Source organism: Monodon monoceros, unplaced genomic scaffold, assembly GCF_005190385.1.
Source record: "Monodon monoceros isolate NGI ecotype Baffin Bay Population unplaced genomic scaffold, NGI_Narwhal_1 Super_Scaffold_11, whole genome shotgun sequence".
Lineage (NCBI taxonomy): Eukaryota > Metazoa > Chordata > Mammalia > Artiodactyla > Monodontidae > Monodon > Monodon monoceros.
In genome coordinates this window covers 119,916,067-119,938,991 of record NW_021703767.1, presented here as the reverse complement: position 1 = coordinate 119,938,991, position 22,925 = coordinate 119,916,067, and the positions used below count along the sequence as shown (strand labels likewise).

General features: G+C 35.0%; 1 protein-coding gene across 4 annotated transcripts in view; it reads left to right on the top strand.

Moving 5' to 3' along the window:
- U2SURP (U2 snRNP associated SURP domain containing) overlaps positions 1–22,221 on the top strand; it is a 51,838-nt gene extending 29,617 nt beyond the window's left edge. For 3 of the 4 annotated variants that reach the window (XM_029214415.1, XM_029214414.1, XM_029214417.1), the window contains 15 exons: positions 441–545; positions 1,851–1,917; positions 1,998–2,161; positions 3,481–3,643; positions 4,059–4,138; positions 5,075–5,162; positions 6,181–6,303; positions 7,380–7,536; positions 8,385–8,480; positions 9,188–9,254; positions 13,418–13,577; positions 16,466–16,576; positions 18,989–19,107; positions 20,346–20,522; positions 21,677–22,221. In XM_029214415.1, coding sequence (XP_029070248.1) covers positions 441–545; positions 1,851–1,917; positions 1,998–2,161; positions 3,481–3,643; positions 4,059–4,138; positions 5,075–5,162; positions 6,181–6,303; positions 7,380–7,536; positions 8,385–8,480; positions 9,188–9,254; positions 13,418–13,577; positions 16,466–16,576; positions 18,989–19,107; positions 20,346–20,522; positions 21,677–21,815 — 1,816 coding nt within the window. In that variant the 3' untranslated portion in view covers positions 21,816–22,221. The remainder of the gene's footprint in view (positions 1–440; positions 546–1,850; positions 1,918–1,997; positions 2,162–3,480; positions 3,644–4,058; positions 4,139–5,074; positions 5,163–6,180; positions 6,304–7,379; positions 7,537–8,384; positions 8,481–9,187; positions 9,255–13,417; positions 13,578–16,465; positions 16,577–18,988; positions 19,108–20,345; positions 20,523–21,676) is intronic. The other variant, XM_029214416.1, reaches the window with a different exon arrangement.
- The last annotated feature ends 704 nt before the right edge of the window (positions 22,222–22,925 follow it).

Sequence of the window (22,925 nt, the reverse complement as noted above, 5' to 3'; positions counted from 1 at the left end):
AAGTGCTTGGTTTAGGAATGTTTTCTTTTAAAACTGAGATAGTGTGTAAGTTTTTAGATGGTTATGATAACATGTAAGCTTTAAGTTACTGATTTTATATATTTGCAGCTTTCCAGTTAGTTGTGATTCATAATTTAATGTTTTGCATTTGGAAAGTAAAATTAAGTGGGTATTTAGAAATTGAAATCTTTATTACTGTGAAGCTGTGTTGTGGTTTCCCACCCTCCCTTCCCTTCCCCTCCCACTCCCTTATCCCCATTGCCCCACTCCCTCTTAATGCACAAGGTATTAACTATGCTCCAGGTTACTTTCTTGGTATAAAATTCTGTATTAGTCAGCAGAATAATCTTTTTCTGCACAATTATAGTAACTTAGGTCAAGTGTAGTTTTATATAGTGGTAGGTCTGAATCCATTTTCTTTAACTGTGTTGTTGTTGTAGGAATTTGCTCGCCCTGATACATCGAATGATAGAGTTTGTTGTACGTGAAGGGCCAATGTTTGAAGCTATGATTATGAACAGAGAGATCAACAATCCTATGTTCAGGTGTGCATTTTTTTTTTATTGTGGTAATAACATTTACATGTAACATACAACTGACCATTTATATATGTATAGTTCAGTGGCATTAAGTACATTCATGTTGTTGTGCAGCCATCACCATAACTTTTCGCATTTTCCATAACTGAAACTCTGTACCCCTTAAACAATAACTCCCCATTCCTTTGGTCCCTCAGCCCCTGGCAACCACCATTCTACTTTCTGTGAATTTGATTACCCTAGGTACCTCATCTAAGTGGAGTCATACCTTATTTGTGCTTTTGAGACTGGCTTATTTCACTTAGCTTAATGTCTTCAAGGTTCATCCTTGGTATATACCATGTGTCAGAATTTCCTTACCTTTTAAGGCTGAATAATATTCCATTGCATGTATATACCACATTTTGTGTATCCGCAGATGTGCATTTTTAAAAATACTTTAAAATTAAAAATACTGAAAGAAAAAAGTCCTAAAAGTATGAGGTTATTTTCGTAATGGGGTGAGAAGGCAGTTTTAATAATTAGACTAGAATGTGCCTGGGTCAATTTTCCAGTGATTTCCATGGTTTGATTAATTAAATAGCTTTGTTTTTAGCATTCTCTAGGAGGAAAATATTTTTCATTGTGTTTTTCAATGAAAGAGTCTTTCATAAGCAAAATACGGTAGAATAAATGAGGTTTATAAGAAACTACTTATCTTCTGAATAGTTATATCTAACACTTCATTTGCAATTTACTTAAGTCATTTAAAAACCACTGCTTTTGGGCTTCCCTGGTGGTGCAGTGGTTGAGAGTCCGCCTGCCGATGCAGGGGACACGGGTTCGTGCCCTGGTCCGGGAAGATCCCGCATGCCGCGGAGCGGCTGGGCCCGTGAGCCATGGCCGCTGAGCCTGTGCGTCTGGAGCCTGTGCTCCACAAGGGGAGAGGCCCCAACAGTGAGAGGCCCGCGTACCGCAAAACAAAACAAAACAAAACAAAAAAAACCCACTGCTTTTGAAATTATATTTTGGGAAGATCTCTCCATTGCCAGACACAGTACCTGACACATAGTGTTCAATAAAACTGATTGTAAGACTCAGCAAGATGCATACATACCTTCTGAGTATTAGTGTCAGTCACAAAGGCAGTCTGGGGTTGGGGTTAGGAAGGGGATAGATGGCAGTGGGTGAGGATTTCTCTTCAGGGATCTTTGCTTTTGGTTTTATTTAGAAGTAAATAGACAAATAATATTTCTCATTTGTTCATATTTACTTGAAGATAGTTCTCCATTAAAGAATCCAATGTTTAATTTTTGTTTGTTTTTGTTTTAGATTCTTATTTGAAAACCAGACACCAGCCCATGTTTACTATAGGTGGAAGCTTTATTCTATTCTGCAGGCAAGTATAATCAACTACTTTGTTTAATTTTGACTCTGAGGTATTAGATCTTTCTAATAACATTCTGGACACTTAACTAGGGAGATTCTCCGACTAAGTGGCGGACGGAAGATTTTCGTATGTTCAAAAACGGATCTTTTTGGAGGCCACCACCGTTAAATCCATATCTGCATGGGATGTCAGAAGAGCAGGAAACAGAAGCTTTTGTAGAGGAGCCTAGTAAAAAGGGAGCACTTAAGGAAGAGTAAGATTTTTACCTTTCTTGTTTTATATTCAGAAAAGTTGCTTTAACGGTCACTTTAATTAATGGTCTTAATAAGATGTGTTAACCCTAAAATAAAATGGTTTTTAAAATTTGTGATTGTTTAAAATAGTAACATCTCTTAACATATGCATTGTAATTTTAAAAATCTTGGCAAGTATTATAAGTGTGTGTCCTACTGAACCTGACCTCTTCCTACTGATAAAAATTATTGATGATCTCTTAAGTGATGGTACTCCAGCAGTGGAATACTTTATATTCTTATAGGAATTATTTCATGGCCCTTAGAACTCTTGCCTCTTTGAATGCAACGTAGAGGTAAAGTTATTTTATGGCTTAGTGAAGTCAAATGGGTGACTGCAAAGCTGCTCCATGAAGTGCCGTGTGCGGCCACCATGGAAACATTATTAGTGCTCAGTCAGCACTGCTTCAGGGCAGTTAGCCTGGTTTAAGAAGCAAAAACAAATTTAACTGTTGAAATGTTTAGAGGAAATTCTGTATACCTGAAGGGGAAAAAAAGGCCAAAATAATTTTTAGCTTATAGGATTATATACTTCACTGTCAATAAATCTTAATGCTAGTTGCATTGATGCATTGTTTGTGAGAGCATTGCTGATAGAGAACTATAGCATTTGAGAGTATATTTGCTTCTGAAGCTGTATGTTCATCATTACTTTTGCCCAGGGATCTGCATACTCAGCCCATAGGCTAAATCTGGCTACCTCCTATTTTTGTAAATAAATTTTTATTTGAACATGGCCATAGCCATCCTTTTACATGTACTCTGTGGTTGCTTTGGTGTTACAGCAGCAAAGCTGAGTAACTGTGACAGAGACTATGATTTTCAAAGCCTAAAATATTCACTCTGTGATCCTTTACAGAAAAAGTTTGTCAACCCTTGCTTTGTATCCTGTCCTAATCCTATGCAGAAGTGCTAAAGTAACAAACTTCCTTCAAAGGAGAGTGAAGACCATGAAGGTTCTTCAGTGTAATAGGATAATAGGAGTGGGACATTCGCGAAGACTCTTGAAAAAATGCCTATAATTTTAAATTTACTTAATTTGTAAACGAAAAGTCACTAAAATAATTTATTAGTTCCTGGGATAGTGTTCTTCCCCATATAAATTCTTTAAAAAAAGGTAACATATTTGGAATACGTAACACAAATCAGACTTAACACAATTTAGTCTTCCGAGTTTTATCTGATTGGGTTTTAAAGAAATTAACTTGCGAGCAGAAAGTATAATGGCATTTGAAATTTGTATTTATAAATACTTATAAGTTAAAAAATTCGTATTCAGACAGAGGGACAAATTAGAAGAAATTCTGCGGGGGTTAACTCCAAGGAAAAATGATATTGGAGATGCAATGGTTTTCTGTCTTAATAATGCTGAAGCTGCTGAAGAAATAGTGGATTGCATTACCGAGTCATTGTCCATCTTAAAGACACCCCTCCCCAAAAAGGTATGGGAATACTTTCTCCTAATGGAACATTCATTTAAGTAAAGGAGAGGTAATAGTTGACTTCTATTTGAATTGAAATTGGTTTCCTTTTTGAATGAAGAAGTTGACTGAAGAAATCTTTCTCGTGGAGTTTCATTTTCCTTCTGCCTGGGAAACTTATCTTAGTTATTAACACACAAATTATCAACAGATTGAAATGTAAATGAGTTACAACTTCTATCCCTGCCCAAGTCATGGTTGTGGTGATATTGAATTTCTTAAAACCCTCCTCATTAGTTAGGATTATTAAATTATGGCTAAACATTGGCCTTATGCTGTTGATTCAAAAAATTTCAATATGGAAATATTTTTAGTAACGTTTTTTGCTGTTGGTTTTTATTTTTAATCCATTTTATGCTATCTTTTGGTATTCTAGATTGCCAGATTATATTTGGTTTCTGATGTTTTGTACAACTCTTCAGCCAAAGTTGCCAATGCTTCCTATTATAGAAAATTGTAAGTATAGTGATGTAAGTTGATATGCCTGAACTAAAATATTTAAGGGTAAGGAGCTCAGAAAAGAGGATAGTTTTGTTAATTAATACCCTCAATAATAAGAAATAATTTGAATTTCTTCATAGTTTAATATTCTAAAAATTGGATTGTATTCATTGAAGTAAACCTCTTTAAGGTAAATTATTATAATCTTCTGAAAGTTTTTCTATCAGTTTCTTGATTAACTATTAATAAAAGAACAAATAGGAAGAGTTAAAAAATCACTTTATTCCTATTGTGTATTTAGCCACTTGTGTAATAAATAAGCTGAAACACTAGAAATAGTGGCCAACAAAGGAAGAAAACAAAGGAGCATTAACTATTTATAGAATCAGTGTTCTCTGATCATCATTGTATTGGTTGTAGTTCATTGTTAATGTTTTCCTAGGCAATAGGAAATTATGTTGCTGTATATTGATATATAACTCTTCCTCAGTTCCCCACAGTTCCTTTTTGGTGTTTATTTTATGAATTAGGGAAGCTTTTCTTTAGGAACTGGCTCTGAAGGGAAATTTGGAGGTTTGGGCCCTAATCTTAGCTCTGCTATTCCTTCTTTTGCCTTGGACAGGTCACTTACCTTTTCTATTTCCTATTTTATAAAACCAAAGAGGTTGGACTAGATGGCTCAAGGTATCCTAGATGTAAAAGTTCCTTGTTAATTAAGGGAACTAGTTCTTAAGGCTCTTCGTGCGATTTTGCAGAAGAAAAATTCAGAATAATAGGAGTTAAAGTTATCGTTTTAGAGTTTAAACACCTAATACTTATTTTTAAAGATTTACTTGATTAATTTATTTATAAAATTAAAAGTCCAGAGTGGTTTTCATTGGCTAGCATGTTGAAGTAGATAAGGATTTTTAAACACATTCTATTGTAAAAAACATATTATTTGAATTTCAGTTTTGAAACAAAGTTGTGTCAGATATTTTCAGACCTCAATGCTACCTATCGTACAATTCAAGGCCATTTACAGTCTGAAAACTTTAAGGTACGTTTATTGTTTGGGTATTTTTGCCCTAGTGTTTTAAATGGGAAGTAGGCACCGGGAAGCACATTGGAGGGCTAAAGGAGTATGTTAAGTAAGTGTAAGACATAACTTAGATGTTTCAGAAATTATTGTTTTAAAATTTACTGCCATTTTACCTTCAGTGTCAAAAAAAGTCTGAAATTTAAAAATATGTCTAGTGTTTTGTTGGGTGTCTGTTTTAGTTTTAAGGGTTTTATTTAAACATTTTAAATATTGGTGTTTTCACAGAAAACACTCAGAAGATCACTTGTTTTGTAGTGGTATATATTATTTGGCTGGATTAGAAATATAGTTATTCATGTTGAAAGTATATTCAGTTGTTAATTTTTTATTAACTCTCAAGCTGTAGACCAATGTTAAGAAAAGCCAAACAGAATACCTTACTTATAGTTGAAAAAATAGATACACTTTCATGGGAAGAATACTCATTAAGGAAATTTTTAGCTTGGGAAGATGCCCAGTGACCCTACCATTTAGGGGATTCAGACAAACAACTCCAGTAAAATTTTTTTTGACCTCAAATTTTGACCATAAGACAGAGATTATAGAAAAGTTTAAGGAGGGGACAGAGAGAAGTGTTAGCCAGAATCAAGAAGTACTTCATCGGACCATAAAGGAATTCAGATCAAAATGTGGGCTACCTTGATATCCAGCTTTCATAAGTTTCTAAGCTAGTGTTTCCCAGAATGTGGCCTCATGTGTACCACCAGTGGTATGGGACCTTGATCTTAGGTGACTGAGAGCAAACAGTTACTGTTTATTTTTTTATTACATTTATTCTTAGTTTATTTCCTCTTTTAATGGGGAGGTAATATTGATTTTTTAAAAAAATATTGTAATGATGAATAGATATTTCCCTTAAACTTTAAAAAGAATATTGGTTTAAAGGAAAATTTAGCAAATTGTGATGGTCATTATCATGAGATGACATTGGATAGTTATTGCCCTAAATGATAATTCATTGTCTTTTTCCTGTTAGCAACGGGTAATGACCTGCTTTAGAGCATGGGAAGATTGGGCAATTTATCCAGAACCATTTTTGATCAAACTACAAAATATTTTCTTAGGACTTGTAAATATTATTGAAGAAAAGGAGACAGAGGTGGGTATTCAGTGTATTTGTCCGATTATCTTAAAATTTATTTCTGGAATGCTGTGGAGGTATGATATGTTACAGATGTAACATTTCTTTGTGGAAAATGCCTACTGCTTACCACTAAACAGTGGATTTTTGTTGCTGGGATTGCTGGAGCCCAGGACTTGAAATTATATGTAACAGGAATTCTCTGTTTTGTGTCCTTATGTGAAAATTGGTGACTTTTTTTATTTGATGACATGAAAGGATTTATAGTATATTAGTAGAAAAAAACCAAGTAATAGAGTAATGTATATAGCATGATTTCGTTTTGTTAAACTAAAGATAGCTGTGTAAGTAAACATACACCTGAAAAGATGCACCACAGTGGTAGCAGATTGTATTCATCACCATTCTGTGTTTTTGTTTTGTTTTTTTAACCTCCTCAATAGTTCCTAAATCCATCATCTTCATTTCTACCATCCTAATCCAGCTATCATATTTTCACTTTTACTGCTCCAACCACATGGTCCTTGTTTCAGTTTCTTAGATATGTTTCCTCCTACTATAGACCTTTGTACATACATGTTCTTTCCTCTTTCTGGAACATCTCTTCTTTATCTGAGACACTTCGGATCTCAGTTTGAGCATAAATTCATTGAGCCTTCTCAGACCTCTTTAGGTGGAACCTACTTATTACACATTCTAATAACACAGTGCACCTCTTTGTTATAGCAGTCATCGTGTATTGTTGTGATTATCTGATTGCCTGGCTCCTTCTCTGCCTCCCTGTCCCCCCCACCCCCTAATTGTACTAAGCTCTATGACAGGAGGGACTAGGGCACCAAGGCTCATTTTTGCTCATCATTGTATCCTCAGTGCCTCACATGGTACCTGGCATAATTAAGTACTTGGTAACTATTTGATAAATACTGCACAGATGAATGCGTCTTTGTCAGCTGGATGATAAAAATATATTCTTATTATATCCTCACATTGTACCTGGGAATGTTGGTTGGTTTATACTGGATTGCAAGTTAATCTTTTAGCAATATGACTTTAGCAAGCAAAAGAAAATGTTACAGTAGTATGTGTTTTTATAGGATGTACCAGATGACCTTGATGGTGCCCCCATTGAGGAAGAGCTTGATGGTGCACCTCTAGAAGATGTGGATGGAATTCCTATTGATGCTACTCCCATTGATGACCTTGATGGAGTCCCTATAAAGAGCCTTGATGATGATCTTGATGGAGTGCCTTGTAAGTTCAAATTTCAAACTCATTAAATCTAGCTAATAAGTTTGATTCCAAGCCTCTTTAATTTCCACACATGCTGATATGGAAAAAGGTTATAATTTCTCAGTAAGGTTGTCAGTCATTAACTTTTTTCTGTCTTTTATTTCTGACTTTTCAGAATTGAACAACCCAGTAATACATTTGTGCCAAGAAAAAGGTTTCCTTTCTGGTCACATTTATTTGTTGGGACAGTCAGCCTCTTACAATATTAGCAGGTTTTTCCTGTCTTGTTAGGAAACTATAGGCAAAATCTTGTGTTCAATTGTATGCATAATCCCAGGTGCTTGGTTTTATCAGTTCTATTTTTATTATTAGTTTTCCTAACTTATAGATTCAGTTTTCCTATTTGCCTGAAATCATTTTTGGAAATAGAAAGTATACATAATCTTTAGTACATTTGGATTATATGTTAAAATATTGAATAATATATGAATTCTGCAGTTTAAACAATAATTAGATAAAGGTACTAAAGTTTCTTTTACTTCCTCAGCTTCTCCATTTGCTTGCAATAACCACCTCTGTGTTCTGAGTATGTGTGTGTGTGTGTGTGTGTGTATGTGTATATATATATATACACATACACACACACACATATGCATATGCATATGTATAAATTATATTTATACTTATATTTAAAAATTGGACCTCAGGTGCAGAGAGTTGGATTAGTCATAATCCTTGTTCTTGACACTAGCATTATTAGTCCATGTGTGACCTTATTTAATTTTACTTTTTAATAATAAGTGAATACTCATGAGCTCCTTAAGTCATCCTCTAGTAGTCAGAATTAATGGCTCATCTTTCTTCAATAGTGGATGCGACTGAAGACTCAAAGAAGAATGAGCCTATATTTAAGGTTGCCCCATCAAAATGGGAAGCTGTAGATGAATCCGAATTGGAAGCACAGGGTAAGTAAAAATACAATAAATACAAAGCTTTAAAAACTTGAGTACTTAAAATTTTACCAAATCATTGTTGTGTGTGTGTACATTTTCCTTTTGTATTTTATAACGTTTCAACCTTAAGACCCAGTGTTGTCATATTTTATGTCTAGTGGCTAAGTTTTCATTGTGGTTGCTGTTTAAATTTTCTTAGATCCTTCAGTTTGGATGCTTCAAGAGTAATCAGAGAAATCACTAAAAACCTTTTAGGTTAAGCCATTTCAGTAGAAAATGTAGATGGGAAGCTGTACCTATTTGGAAATTTACTTAGAGGTCAGTTTCAGAAAAAACAAAGCTTTGTCTCTCTTATAATGCTTGACTTCTTAGATGCAGTTTAGACCTGCCTTTCATACTTGCTTGGACATGTATCCTAGCGCTTATAATCTGTAATTGTTAATTTAGTATTTGTAGGTTCTAATGAAATAAATCTTACCATCTAGCATAGAAATAAGGATGACAACATTAGTTGTCACCTCATGAATTTGAATAAAATTATAGTGTAGGTGTGAGGAAAGAAATACATTTAGTACATAGAAATGGCTATTCAAAGAAAAGATAAATGTAGATAACTTCAGTAATATAAACTTTCAGTTCTAAAGCTGGGCTTCTACTGTGCTGCTGCAAAAATGCTGATTTACCTTATGGAATTACATCCTTTTTTTCCTTCCATTCAGCTGTAACAACTTCTAAATGGGAGTTATTTGACCAGCATGAAGAATCAGAAGAAGAAGAAAATCAAAAGTAAGAATCTAAGTTTCGAATATACTCAGTTTCTTATTGCATATACACTCCCTTTTTCATTAAGAGGTATGCTTGAAATAATAGTGAAGAGGAAAACTTAACTCTTAAAAAAACTTGTTTTAAGAGGATCATTTTTAGTTCTTCATTGTTTTTCCAGTGAATAAAGAGCTTTTGCTTTCTCGTTTTGACGCATCTGGTTTCACTTTGCTTTTGAGTTTGTTTTCCTATGCTAGGTTATACATTCTTACTTTGTAGTTACTAAACGGTCAACTGCATTTATTTTAAATCTTTGTCATCAAGTATTGTTTTGGCTCCACAAAAAGTGTTTTTTAAAATGTGAATGGGAAGGTTATGCTCCTTTTTGGGGGGGGATTGTGCATTGCTAAGAAAAATAATGCATTATGACCATTATGACCGTTACGTTATTTAAATGTTAACACCTCAGAAGAACTAAAAATAACTAAAAGAAAAAAACCATTTTACCTTTATTTTATGGAGAAATTATAGTTTCAGTTTTGCTCTTTGGTAATTACCCCCGGTTGATTTTGAGTTTAACACTGAATGTGATTATAGGAATTCCTGCTCCCAAATTCTCCTGCAAGTTTATGCTGGTAGTTTTTTTTTTTTTTAAGATAGCACTTGACACCTTTAAAAATCATTGCAAAAAAAGTTAATTTTTTTTTAATAGGGAAAGAGATGGCATCAAAGCAGAGGTTTCTGGTTTTTGGGTTTTTTTTAAAATCTTCTTTTATTGTTTTCATATGGAAGAGTGCACAAAAGGAAAAGTCCCTTTGTGTCCCAGCACAATTTGAGCATTTGTGTGGATTCAATAAGTGGGTGTTAGCATTTAGATTTAAGGCAATATGATTGATCAGCATTTGTGGAAACACAGTTTGGTATGATGAAGAAAACTTGGCAATGGTGATGTCTTTCCAGAAACAGTGTGATCAGAACAAGTCAGCAATGATTATGACAACATGTTTACAAAATATAGATGTGGTTCGCTGAAGGAAGTACCTCTCTGAGGCTGTTTAGGAGTACAGGAATTGGAAACAGTCCAGTTTGTTTTCATTTTTATGTCTGCAGTCCCATCATTAGTAACATCTCTCACCATTGTAGAATCACTGCTTTTTAAAATGAGTATGTGTATTCATAAAATAATTATTTAAGGGAAAGGAAGGGTAGAAAAGCCATTGCAGAACCCAAATATTGTTCAAGCGGTTTTGTTTCTAAAGGTGCTAATTTTTTTGCATTGAATTTGATATTTATGTTAATGTTTGAAATGTGAAAGCATTTTTGTGTTGATGGTAATTGTACATTCATACAGTGAAGCATGGATCACTGAAAATATAATTTATATTTTTGATTTTTCCTAGGAGCTCCAAATAAGTCATGATAACATGAAAATAACTTTTTGAAAGCAGGGAAAAAAACTTTTTCACATATTACTGCTTTCTGGTCCTTGAAATTTTCTTGCGCCTCACTGCTGCTCTCTAGTGGCTGAATCCAAAATGCCTTTTTACCAAGGAGCTGTTTTTGGGCGGGGGCGGGTCGGGGTGCTGCATTGGGTCTTCGTTGCTGCGCACAGGCTTTCTCTAGTTGCAGTGAGCGGGGGTTACTCTTCGTTGCGGTGCGCGGGCTTCTCATTGTGGTGGCTTCTCTTGTGGAGCACGGGCTCTAGGCACGTGGGCTTCAGTAGCTGTGGCTTGCGGGCTCTAGAGCACAGGCTTGGTAGCTGTGGCTCCCGGGCTTAGTTGCTCCGCGGCATGTGGGATATTCCCGGACCAGGGCTTGAACCCGTGTCCCCTGCATTGGCAGGCGGATTCCCAACCACTGTGCCACCAGGGAAGCCCTGGAGCTGCTTTTTGACACTAGTAATTATTGTCTTTGCAGCAGAAGGGTGATTAAAAAATATATATAGCACTAAGTAATGCTTTGGAGAAAAGTTCCAATAGTAATTTAATTCGTTTGTAATGAATTCTATATGGGTTTAGTCTTGAATTTCCAGTTCTTTACAAGAAGAGCAAGATGAGGCTGTGATGAGATCTGAACCTAGAACTGGTAACTAAGAGCTAAAGTCAAAGCCAATTAGAACAGATCACTCAGGCCTTACAAAATTTAAATAGCAGCTGTAAAGTATGTGTGTATTTTAAATTCTCAAATTGTAGTGTAGTTCATTTTAAAAGTCTTAAATAATATGATTAGTGTTTAGTGTCTAGCCACCTATATTCTTTCTCTGTATGTATAAAAACATGCATATCTATTTAAAGCATAAATTATGTAATATTGTACATACTATTCTGTGACCCATGTTTTTCACTCAAGTATCATGGGTTTTGTTATTCCATGTTAGTCCATATGTTTATCTGCTCTGTATTCATCTGTGGTTGAAAGCAAGCATTCAGATAAGTGTACAAGGAAGTTTATCAAGGAATATTTCAAATTGCAAAAAATTTTTTTTGAAAAAATTGTAAGTAACAGGCTGGAATTGGTTAAGTAATCTCCATTGAATAGATAACACAGTTTCATTAGCTGTGTTGCATCTTTGTTGATTAACTCTTTCCAGAATAATCCTTCAGTAAATAATCTGTATTTACACACACACACACACACACACACACACACACACACGCACACACACACACACACTTTAACCACTAAAAGCATCTGAGACACTTGTAAAACTATTTTGCACCATAAAACAAGAAATTCTCATTCTTTTAAAAAATTAGCTAAGAACTGCATTTAGGAAGTTTCTGACAAATTAATGAGAAATATTAAGTAAAAGTTTATTTCCAAAAAGAATATGTTTTTTAATCGTTGGTTTTGACTTTTTCCTCTTTTTTTCCATCACCTGAGTATTGTATTGAGTTGTGCCTATATGTGCTACTAATGATTTGTGGGGCTCTGAGAGTATAAAGTGTGAAAAGTATTTTATTAGTATTCTAGAAAGGACCTTTAGATGAGAAGTTAAAAAGCTAGTACTCTCTTTATTTTTATCTACCTTGCTTAAATTTTTCTCATTCAGTGTGTGACTCTAAAATAATTAAAATTTTATTTGGAAAGGATTTGGTTATAATTGTTTTTATATTATTATGAATAGTTTTAAATATATACTAAAAGAACTCCTCTTATTCATGGTAGAGGGTAGTTAGTACTCAAATACCAATATATAAGGGCTTATCAGGTTCAAATATTAAGGGAAAATGGCATATATTCTAGGCTGTGCCAGTAATGTTCATATCACAGTATTGTTTATGAGGAATTTTGTTTGTATATACATAAACATTTTGAGTTTGTACATGGAAGACTTGTTTTGCCCAGATCCAACATTTACACTCAAAAGGCCCAGTCCCAGAGCATACAACCTTTTTTTTTTTAAGTCCCATCATTCTTTGTGCTTCAGGAACATTGAAGAACATTTGTTAATCCTATCCTGGCAATGATGAGCAGTTTGTCATAGTTGCTCCCCTGTCTGTTTCTACTCGATTGCTTCTGGAAGGACAGGAGGATTTTTCTTTGTTGTATCCTTAGCTATGGTAGTCACTTAGTTTATCATTTTCTTTTTATCTGACATAGAACCAATACAACTTTCATAATCAACTATGACATGAATACTAATGTGTGCTAAAATTTAAAATTAATACACTGTTTTGTTCTTAGGGTTATGTGTTAATTAGATAAGGTCTTTTACTTGCTGCATAGAAACTCTGTGACTCAAACTTATGTATTCTCTAGCTTACAGGCTCTGCTGAAGGAAGGGTAAACATTTGGCTTTTTAAACATTAACCATCATGAAATCACTCTGAATTACGAAGTATGCAGAAATCACTGATTGATTAGTCATTTCATTTAACTGTTGCAAGGAAAGTTTGTGGCAGAATGAAAACCACAGAAGTAACATTAACATAAGCAGAATTTTTAGAAGTGTGATTATGTTGAAGCTCAAATTTTTTCTATGGAGGAAACATAAGAGTTTTATAAAATTGTTATTTGATCAGATATTTAGTAAAAAATGTTTTAGTGATGAATTGTCCTCTTAGGTTTTGTTAACATTATTTAAGCTCTAAGGCAGTGAAAAATCAAAAAGCTGTAATGTAAAATGTAATTTTTTTTCTTTGCTGTCGTGACATACAACGTATTCTGCTTATTTATTTCCAAAGTCAAGAAGAAGAAAGTGAAGATGAAGAAGATACTCAAAGTTCCAAATCTGAAGAACATCATTTGTACTCTAATCCAATCAAAGAAGAAATGACTGAGTCCAAGTTCTCTAAGTACTCTGAAATGAGTGAGGAAAAACGAGCTAAACTCCGCGAAATTGAGGTTAGTATTGCATTGAAGTTTAAACTACACTACACTGGCCTTCTTTCACTTTTCCCACCAAACTGTGCTTCCTCTTAGCATCATACCTTGGTCCATACTGTTCCCTCTCTGCCTGGAAACCTTCATACCAGCTGTCTTCCTTCAGGCCTCTTAGTTCAAGCATCTCTTCTTTCTGTTACGATTTTACATGTGTTGTGGTGTGTGTATTGGTTTTTTTTTTCTTGCTTGCTTGTTTAGTGTGTTCCCCACTAGGCTGTGATTTCTGCAAGAGTAAGGGACCATGTCTGTTGTCCGTTCATCATCATATCTCCAGTGCCTGGCACATAGGAGATCCTCTGCAGATGTTGATGTAATGAATAGATTATATCTCACATTACGAAATCCATCACATGTTGAGCATAAATAGTATGTAACAAAAAAGTGAGATATTTTCTGACACGATCAAGTTATGTATACATGGTACTGTAGTAGGCTCATTTTCAGTGTCTGCACGAGTGATGGGGAGAGAGTAGATGTTGATTGGGGCTTAACAATAAGAAGGGGAATAACTTATGTGGGAATTCAAACTCTCAAGACTTCTCTCTCTCCATTCCCTTTTCTATTATAGTGCCTTTTTAAAATTACCAAAGGTATTCAGACACGTCAGTGAGGGGAGGGTTGTATAATGGGAGCCTTCCTTATTTCTTGCCCCAAGGTGGTGGAACATTCCCAGTAAATATTAGCAGTCGTGTAGCAGTCAGTCCAGAATCTCAAAAGTGTACGTGAGGGTGAATTTTAATACTCTGTCCGTTCATTTAACAGTATTTTATATGCCTACTGGTTGTCAGTGCTTTTCCTCTTACTAACTTATAATACCTACCACCTTAATTTCCACTTCTCCACTTACTCACTGCTGGGCTGGTACAAGTTCTTGCCCACCTCTTTCTCGATATCACCAAGCCAAAAAGTTAATAGAGAAAACGTTTTGTTTCAGCCTTACACAGAATCAGTGTGATGTCAGTTTTAAGTAGAGAGGAGGGATTTTCAGAGTTAGTAAGTTGATTCATTTTTCCTGAGGTATATTCATATACATTCTTTATAAAATTGTAGGGGAATAAGATGTTGTGTTATCAGTGAATGTGCTCACCCGTGGACCTTTTTCAAGCTGCACATGGCCCTTAACTCTCAGAACTTCTCCCAGTCTTACTGAACTCTGCCATACTGACCTGATGGATCTATTGGAGTAGAAACAAAGATTGAGTTCAATAAAAAATGTATTTTCTTGATAATTGAATTACCCTCTTATAAATGCCAAAACAGACTGTTTGTAAATGTTCTGTTTTCTTATTGACTTGAAAGAAAACCTTGTGATACAACTTTTGTTAATTTGGATGGTTCTACACTGTATATGTATATACTGATTTGTGCTATACATGCATACACAGAGGTGCACATAGCAACACACTATATATATATATACATTTCCCTACTTTATATGTTCTTTGAGAATCTGGCCTCTCTCTTTGTTAGATACTCAGCGGTGGTTCATCCTACTCTCATAGTGGCTACCCTATCGCAATTTACTTACCCTTTTGGGATTTGGACGTGAGCCAAATCCTGATTTTAAAATGTAGATCTTGGGTTTGTTATAGAATTATCTATTCTTCTCCCTTATTTACTCTGAGATTTAGTCGTGTGGAGTAAAGGTCCACAACTGGTGGCAAATTTGAACTAGAACTCAGGGCTCATGAGCTTTATTCATGCGTGCTCTCTTTCCTGCCCCTAAATTCAAATGTCAGTTTCTGAATTTAGAATTCAGTGAGTACCTTTTTATTGGAGAACCCTTAAATAAAGAATTAAGTTCTAATTAGTTTTATTATATACTATAGTATATATAGTATGTATAATGTATATAGTGTAGTTTCTCTTTCTAAAAGCTCTTTTCTTCCCCACATGTGTCGTAATAAAGATGTCTGTAGCTGAATCTTTTTTTACCATGGGATTAATAGAAACCAAAGGATTTGTGTTATAAAATATTGACATTCTCTGCAAAGCACTTAGAAAACACGCAGCCATAAATTACAGTGTTTACTGGAAACAAGTTCTTAATCTTTCAGATTCTGCTTAGAGCAGTGCCTAGGCTGGCATTTTCTTTTCTCATTCTGCTGTTGTCTCCGTTTCTATCAGTAAGGGTTGGAGGAGTGGAACACTAGGTGGGGAGCCAGGTGAAGGGTCTTCTTTGTTGTTGAAGTAGAAAGATCCCTTTTCTGCCCTCATCCCTGAGGAAAGAGTGAATAGTTGAGGGGAAAGGTGATATACTTGGCACTGTCCCAGGGCAGCCAGGGGATAGATGGCTAACAAGCCATTCCATGGGCTACTGTCTTTCGAGTTGGGACCCTTTGTGACCTGTTTTCTGGGCGCCCTGGACTTGTGCTTGTGCCTGAGTTAGGCCACATCAGCAGGAACTGTAGCTAGGGATTTTATAATGATCTTCAAAAGGTGCTCTAGGAATGCCTTTCTTTCACCAAAGTAGCATTCAGGTCTGTTGTTTGACTCTTGGATGCTTACCTCTTAAAACTGATTTACCACAAATTAGAACAGTCATTTTTGTCAAGTCATCTCGTGTGGCTGTGCAGAGAGCACGTGGACCAATGTCTGATTACTTGAAATCTGCATAGTTGGGCTTGTCTGACAAGTGGCCTTCCGATGAGGGAGTTACACATTGATGTTATATTTTGACTGAGTCCTTAATCAGTTACTGTATGTTTTTATGTTTTATGTTGCTATACTTATGCTTTTCGTTTTTATACACTTGTTTCAAAGAAGAGAGTTTTTTTTAAAGGAGCAAAGCACTCCTTGAGAAGCTATAGTGATAAAAAGATTTATTTTAAATATGTGTTATTTCACAGCTCAAAGTTATGAAGTTTCAAGATGAATTGGAATCTGGAAAAAGACCTAAAAAACCAGGCCAGAGCTTTCAGGAACAAGTAGAACACTACAGAGATAAACTTCTTCAACGAGTAAGGAATAAGTATACGCAGTAATATGCATTTTCCAGAGTTATTTGTTTGACTGCCTACAATATTGATATATTGGCATATTTAAGGAAAAGAATATTTCAAATTATATCCTTTGTCTACATGCTGAATATTGGTAGCTAATTCGGAACGTTTGAAACTTGACGTTTTACAGTTATTTCAGCGTGGAAAGCAGTCTTAGGGCAACAGCACACTGTTTTATTCCTGATACTACCTGTGGAGCATGAAATCCTGCTAAGAACATGCTTTCAGAACTGGAAGATACTATAGAAAGGGTCACATTTGTGACAGTGAGACACCAAGAACCCTGAGAAGTAGCACAGAGTCAGAGATGGTGTTAGGGTTTGGGAATTTCATTTAGGACTCCTTTTCCATTGTTTCCAAGGAGGGACAGCAAGTGGTAGAATATCTCATCTGTGAATTCTAAGCTTTTGAGGGACCTCGTATTCTTATACATAAAAAAGTGTGTAGGGATATACAGAGAATTTTAGAACAAGGAGGCCTACATGATAATTGTTGAAAGAACCTAGGAATTTTATCGGGACTGCTATTAATTTTTACCTATATCTTGACTGTCATTACAAATAAAAGATTATAGAGAGAAATAGAAACAACTAGAAGGGAGCTTAAAATCATACAAACCTATTAATGGTGACGGGAGCACAACAGTGTGGTAAAGCAGCTTGTTGCTGTACAACACTGTGGACTCCTGGTGCCACTGTCTGCTGTGCACTCCCAGGCACGTCACTGAAACCTGCTTTTACTCTGTAAAACTGGGTTGATAAGTCCCAATTTTGCAGGATTGTGAATTAGATGATAGCTATATTAACTCTTTATTATTGAATTAAAATGTTTAAAATATCTTGAGTGTTTTAACTGTAGTCTGATTCCTATGAAAGTGTCAATCAGGAAAATGTATCCTACAGGTCACCAGAGGAAGTCAGTCTCCTCAGCATCACTTTTTAAATTTGTGCACAGTATGTTGTATTTGGAAAAAAGATAAATGAGTTTTTTTGTTTTTTTTTTTTTAAAAAAAGATGTTATGTGTCTGAACCCCACGAGTCCCTTTGGAGATGGTAGTAGATGTTTGATCTGCATGGAAGACTACACCTTGAGATGCCCACTGGGTCTAATGTAGTAATACATGTATTACCATTTTAGTCTCCTTGCATTCCATCGTTGTAATTGGAGGGAAGAATGTACTTTTTGAAGGTACATACTAGGGGTCAGCAGACTATGGCCATCACCTCATTTTTGTAAATAAACTTATTAAAACACAGCCATACCCCTTCACTTATTATCTGTGTATTATCTACTGTGGCGACTAAAGCAGTAGAGTAGACCGGTTGTGGCCCACAAAGAAAATATTCACCACCTGGCCCTTATGGAAAACATGTGCGAGCACCTGATGTAGGCTTTTTATCAGATATCAGTTAGCTTTCTTGATGCATACAAATCATAGAGAAATTTAATTCCTGTTAGTGGAAAGCTAAGTTGGCTTTGTGGGTTCATTGTCTATAGCCACTCCTTTAATTATCAATAGAAATCATAATTTCAAGTGAGAAGTGGCAGTTGTAGCAGTTGGGGATAAGCAAATAAGTTATTTTTTGGTTTATATAATTATATAGTCATGTAGTCAGTTTGTACTTTTATAAATTAGGATTTAACATTTCCAATATGATTGGTACTTGTTTCTCAATAGTACTAGTATTGAGTATTAATAGTATTTTAATAGTATTTTCTGATAGTATAGTATTTTCTGATGGACGAGTATTGTGAATAGCTCTTTCTCCTTTTCAACATATTACTTTGTAAGGGCTTTCCTTTGATTAAATCAACTTGCTGTACCGTTAGAATCACTGTTGACAATTTTATTGCAGTCTGAGTTGGAAAGGTTCTGTTAGCTTTGTCCAATTGTTTTTTCAAGTGGAGGGACAGCACTCTAGGTAGTAGCTAAGAGAGCCCTGGCTCTGGAGCTTTGGCTCAAATCCTGACTTCACCATCCTGTATGATCACAGGCATGGTACTTAGCCTTTCTGAGTCTCATTTTTCATCTCTAGAATGAGGATAGTGCTATTCCTAGGCATGTTTCGAGGAATTACATGAAATGGTATATGGAAAATTGTTTATTAATTGCTTGGCCTGTGGTAGGCACTCAGAAAATGTTTAGCTGCTGTCACTGGCATCACTATTATTATTCAGTATAAGTAGAAGAGTAGAAGAAATGACTGGCTTTCTGGAAGAGTAGGTATTTAAAAAAAATAGTTATACCTTCAGTAGTAATTTAAAAAATAGTTAACTAGAAGAGGCAATATTGTTTCATAAATGAGATTAACCAGGTTGGTGTTTTTAATGGCTAAATACTTTCTCTTTAAAAAAAAAAAAAAAAAACAGGAGAAAGAGAAAGAATTAGAAAGAGAACGAGAAAGAGATAAGAAGGATAAAGAAAAATTGGAATCTCGATCCAAAGACAAGAAGGAAAAGGATGAGTGTACTCCAACAAGGAAAGAAAGGTATAACATTTCTCATTTAATGCCTATACTGGTTTCAGGATTTGGAATCATGTTTCATTTTGTAATATTTTCATCACTGGTGCCAACAAACTGGAAAAGTATTTTTGTGTGTGTGGTAAACATGTTTGGCCTCTGCCTGCAGGAGGCAGAATTAGCTGAGAAATGGGGCAGTCAGTTGGCACTTGGCTTAGTCATCTGGGACATCATCCCTTTACATGGTTCGTATGGTACCTTAGCCTTAGTTCGGTGCAAGAATTCAGTTACCGTATTAGGTATCAAACCTAAGGCTTAAATAACTAAACAACTTGCTAGATCTTACCTGTTGCCTCCAATATAAGCTTTTCTTCTGTGCTGAGGCTGATATCTGTAAACTTGAGTCTCCTGGTCCTGTTTGTAAAGGGAGTTTGTGTATATAGGCCATAGGGACTTGGTCCTCACTTTAAGGCTTTATTCTAATCAAAATCATTTCTCGTTTAGTTTTTATTCCTTTCTTGCACAGTTCCTAAATCTCTGATTAGTAGAGAAAATTACTTCAGTTAACAGAATTGAGGTTTTCCTCATAAAAACCAAATGCCAAGAAAAAAAATTTGGCTCAGTCACCCTACATATAGTTACAAATAACAGTTATACTAATTGGTTAAGTAGTAAATCTATCACTTTTTTGTTTTTTATTGTTATCTTGATATAATTTCAGATTTATAGAAAAGTTGCAAGAATAGTGTAAAGAATTCCCAGATATCCTTCACCCATATTCCCCCAATGTTAAAATATTTCTCCTTTTGCTTTATTTTCTTCTTCCTCTTCCTTCCCCCCTTGTCCCCAATCATTTAAGAGTAGTGTGCCTACATGATGCCCCATTTTCATACTTAACTACAGTAAAAGTTTCAAGATCAAACAACAACAAAAAGTTTCAAGAGCAGGAAATTAACATTTTAAAAAACACGATTGTCTAATCAGAGACCTTTATGAAATTTGGTCCATTGTTCCAATAATCTTTCTTAGAGCAGGAGAAAATCTAATTTAGTTGAATTCAGTTTTTGTCTAGATCAACCTATCTTTAAGACTTATTTGTTCTTAGTATAAAAGGCTTTGAATGTTGTTGGAAAATAACATTAATAAGGTTAGTGAAAATAAAGATAGTGTAAGCTGGTAGGAATTAAAAGCTAATTTAGTAGAAGGAAAATGAATACCTGATCCTTTGCTCACTTATGGAATGTTTTGGGGGCTTTGTTCCATAGGAAAAGGCGACACAGTACGTCCCCTAGCCCATCTCGCAGTAGCAGTGGTAGACGAGTGAAATCCCCATCACCAAAATCGGAGCGATCAGAGCGTTCAGAAAGATCTCATAAAGAGAGCTCACGGTCCAGGTCATCTCACAAAGATTCTCCTAGAGATGTTAGCAAAAAGGCCAAAAGGTAAACGCAAGTCATTTTTTTGTAATATTTGAAATGCCAGTTTCCTTGTCATTCCACCAGCTTTTGAAAATAATTTGGTTGGCAGCCATTTTTTAAAGGATTTTAGAAAACCAAACAGATATACTTTCATTTTAGAATCTTCCTTCCCATCTCACCACCCCAGCCTTGTCATGACTAAAGCAGAAGAAAGCTTCCAACAAGGAAAGACCAGCCAAGAATTTTAAACATCAGTTTCCTGTGGAGTAGGGATAGCTGCTTTCCTTTCCTTTCTGTTCTTTAGCTTCTATAGAATATTCTTTGATTTTTGTCAAGGCTGAAAGAAAAATACATTCTCCCTCCCCACCCAACAGTAATCTTATTAGCAAGTTCTTGGGTAGAGACTTATGGACATAGATACCATTTCTTCAGTGTTTAATTTAGTGTGTTATATACCTTTCTCCTCCTAGTTCCAGAAAGGTGGTTCAGAAATGTTTTATTTATCTAGTGTTTTATAGAAGAATTTTTCTGAGAGCTAAAACTGCTTTTTATCCTAAAACGTTTTTATTGTAACCATTTTTAGTAAAATCTTTATACAACAGATAAGTCTCTTTTTCTAAATGGTGCTTGTGCATATATTTATATACATGTTCATGAAAATTATATATATGTATATATAATTATTTGTTTTGGTAATTTTCATGAATAGCACTTACAGAGTTATGACGTCTTAAATGATTTCCTCAAATGATATTGCAGTAGTTGGTTCTTTTCCCTTCAAGAAGATAGGCTGCAAAGCTGCTGCGTTTAAAAGTTTGTGAATGATCTTGGATGCCATTTTGAAGTTTGGCTTATAATAATCTGGGGAGCTTGTTAAAATGCAAATTCCCAGTCCCTGCCTCTTGAGATTTTGATTCAGTAGAGCAGTAGTAAGGCTCAGGAGTCTGTCCTTCTAAGCATGCATACCACCAATGATCACTGATGCAGCGCCTAGGAAGTACAAAATCTGTGTGTGTGTGTGCACACGGCAGGCAAAGCATAAACTAGGAAAGTTTACATCCTTTTTTATTTCAGTGACTTTCATTGTGCTCTCTTAAAGATCACTTTAGATAATTTAAGGATAGTCAGTTTTGATCACATGAGTACTTTGGTTAAATTGTTTTTGTTTGTTTCCTCAGATCTCCATCTGGTTCAAGGACACCTAAAAGGTCTAGGCGATCACGGTCTAGATCCCCTAAAAAATCAGGGAAGAAATCCAGATCCCAGTCCCGATCTCCACACAGGTCTCATAAAAAGTCAAAGAAAAACAAACACTGACATAAATTTTTAAGATGCTGTCACTTATTGGAAATGCAATTTTGTTTTGTGCCTGAACAGTCTGTTTTTTAAAAAAAAAACAAAAAAACAAAAAATCTAATGAAAGAGCATTCCTGGGGTTTTTCTTTGTTTGTGAATGCATGTGTAAACTCATAAGTAACTGCATCTGTAGACCTGTCGTTGTTTTATATTGTATAAATTACTTTCATTGTGGCTGTTTCTCAAGATGAGATTTTTATTGTGCTAATGAACTTCATCAAAAATGTGTATAATGGATCTGCTGGCAGTAGTAATATTTTGTTTTAGGATGTTGTGACTTAGCAAAAAAATAATACAGATGTCTTCCCCCCTTTTGTAGCTTTGACAATTTGAATTAGATTTCAAATAAAATCTGAACAGAAAACTATAACGTTGTTTTTTTGCCCTATCGATGACATCAAGTCCCTTAAAGTCCTACTTAAGTGAGTTTAGCACTTCTGCTGTGTTTCTTATACCTAATGCACTTTACAAGCTCCATTGTTCAGGTAGCTAAAGTTTTATATTTACTAAGATGACTGTCAAAATTTAGGGACCTGAGACTCACATTTGGTAGGTTTGCCAACCAGTTTCTTTGGTAAGGTTCCCTTAAGTAATACTAGTACCCAGAGATCAAAAGACTAGGCAAATGTGGTGTAGTCTTTTGTTAATGCAATGCCTGGTTAGAATATTTTTTTCTTTTTTCAGAGAAGCAATATGGTTTCAATACACTTAACCTGTGTCCTGAGCAACTACTTATTTTCAGGGAAAAATTAAATTTCCATCTTTCGATTTCATCTTCTCTCATTAGAAAAGTTTACTTAAAAGTTTTCTAATAATAGTTGGCCATAGAATTTTTTTTTGAAGGTTACCCTTTTACAGCCCTCTGTAGGCTGTCTTTCAAACACTGGTATCAGAATATTTCTACAAGGTTCAGTGTAAAGCACCTTTGTTGGGTTTTTTTGGTTTGTTTTTAAAGAATTTAGTTTTAGGTTTAGCTTTAAAATTTAAAAATAAAATAATTTTCAGGAAACTTAACATCCAGTGGTTTGTAAATTAAAGGTGCAAAAAGTTGATTTAAACCATTTGCAGAGT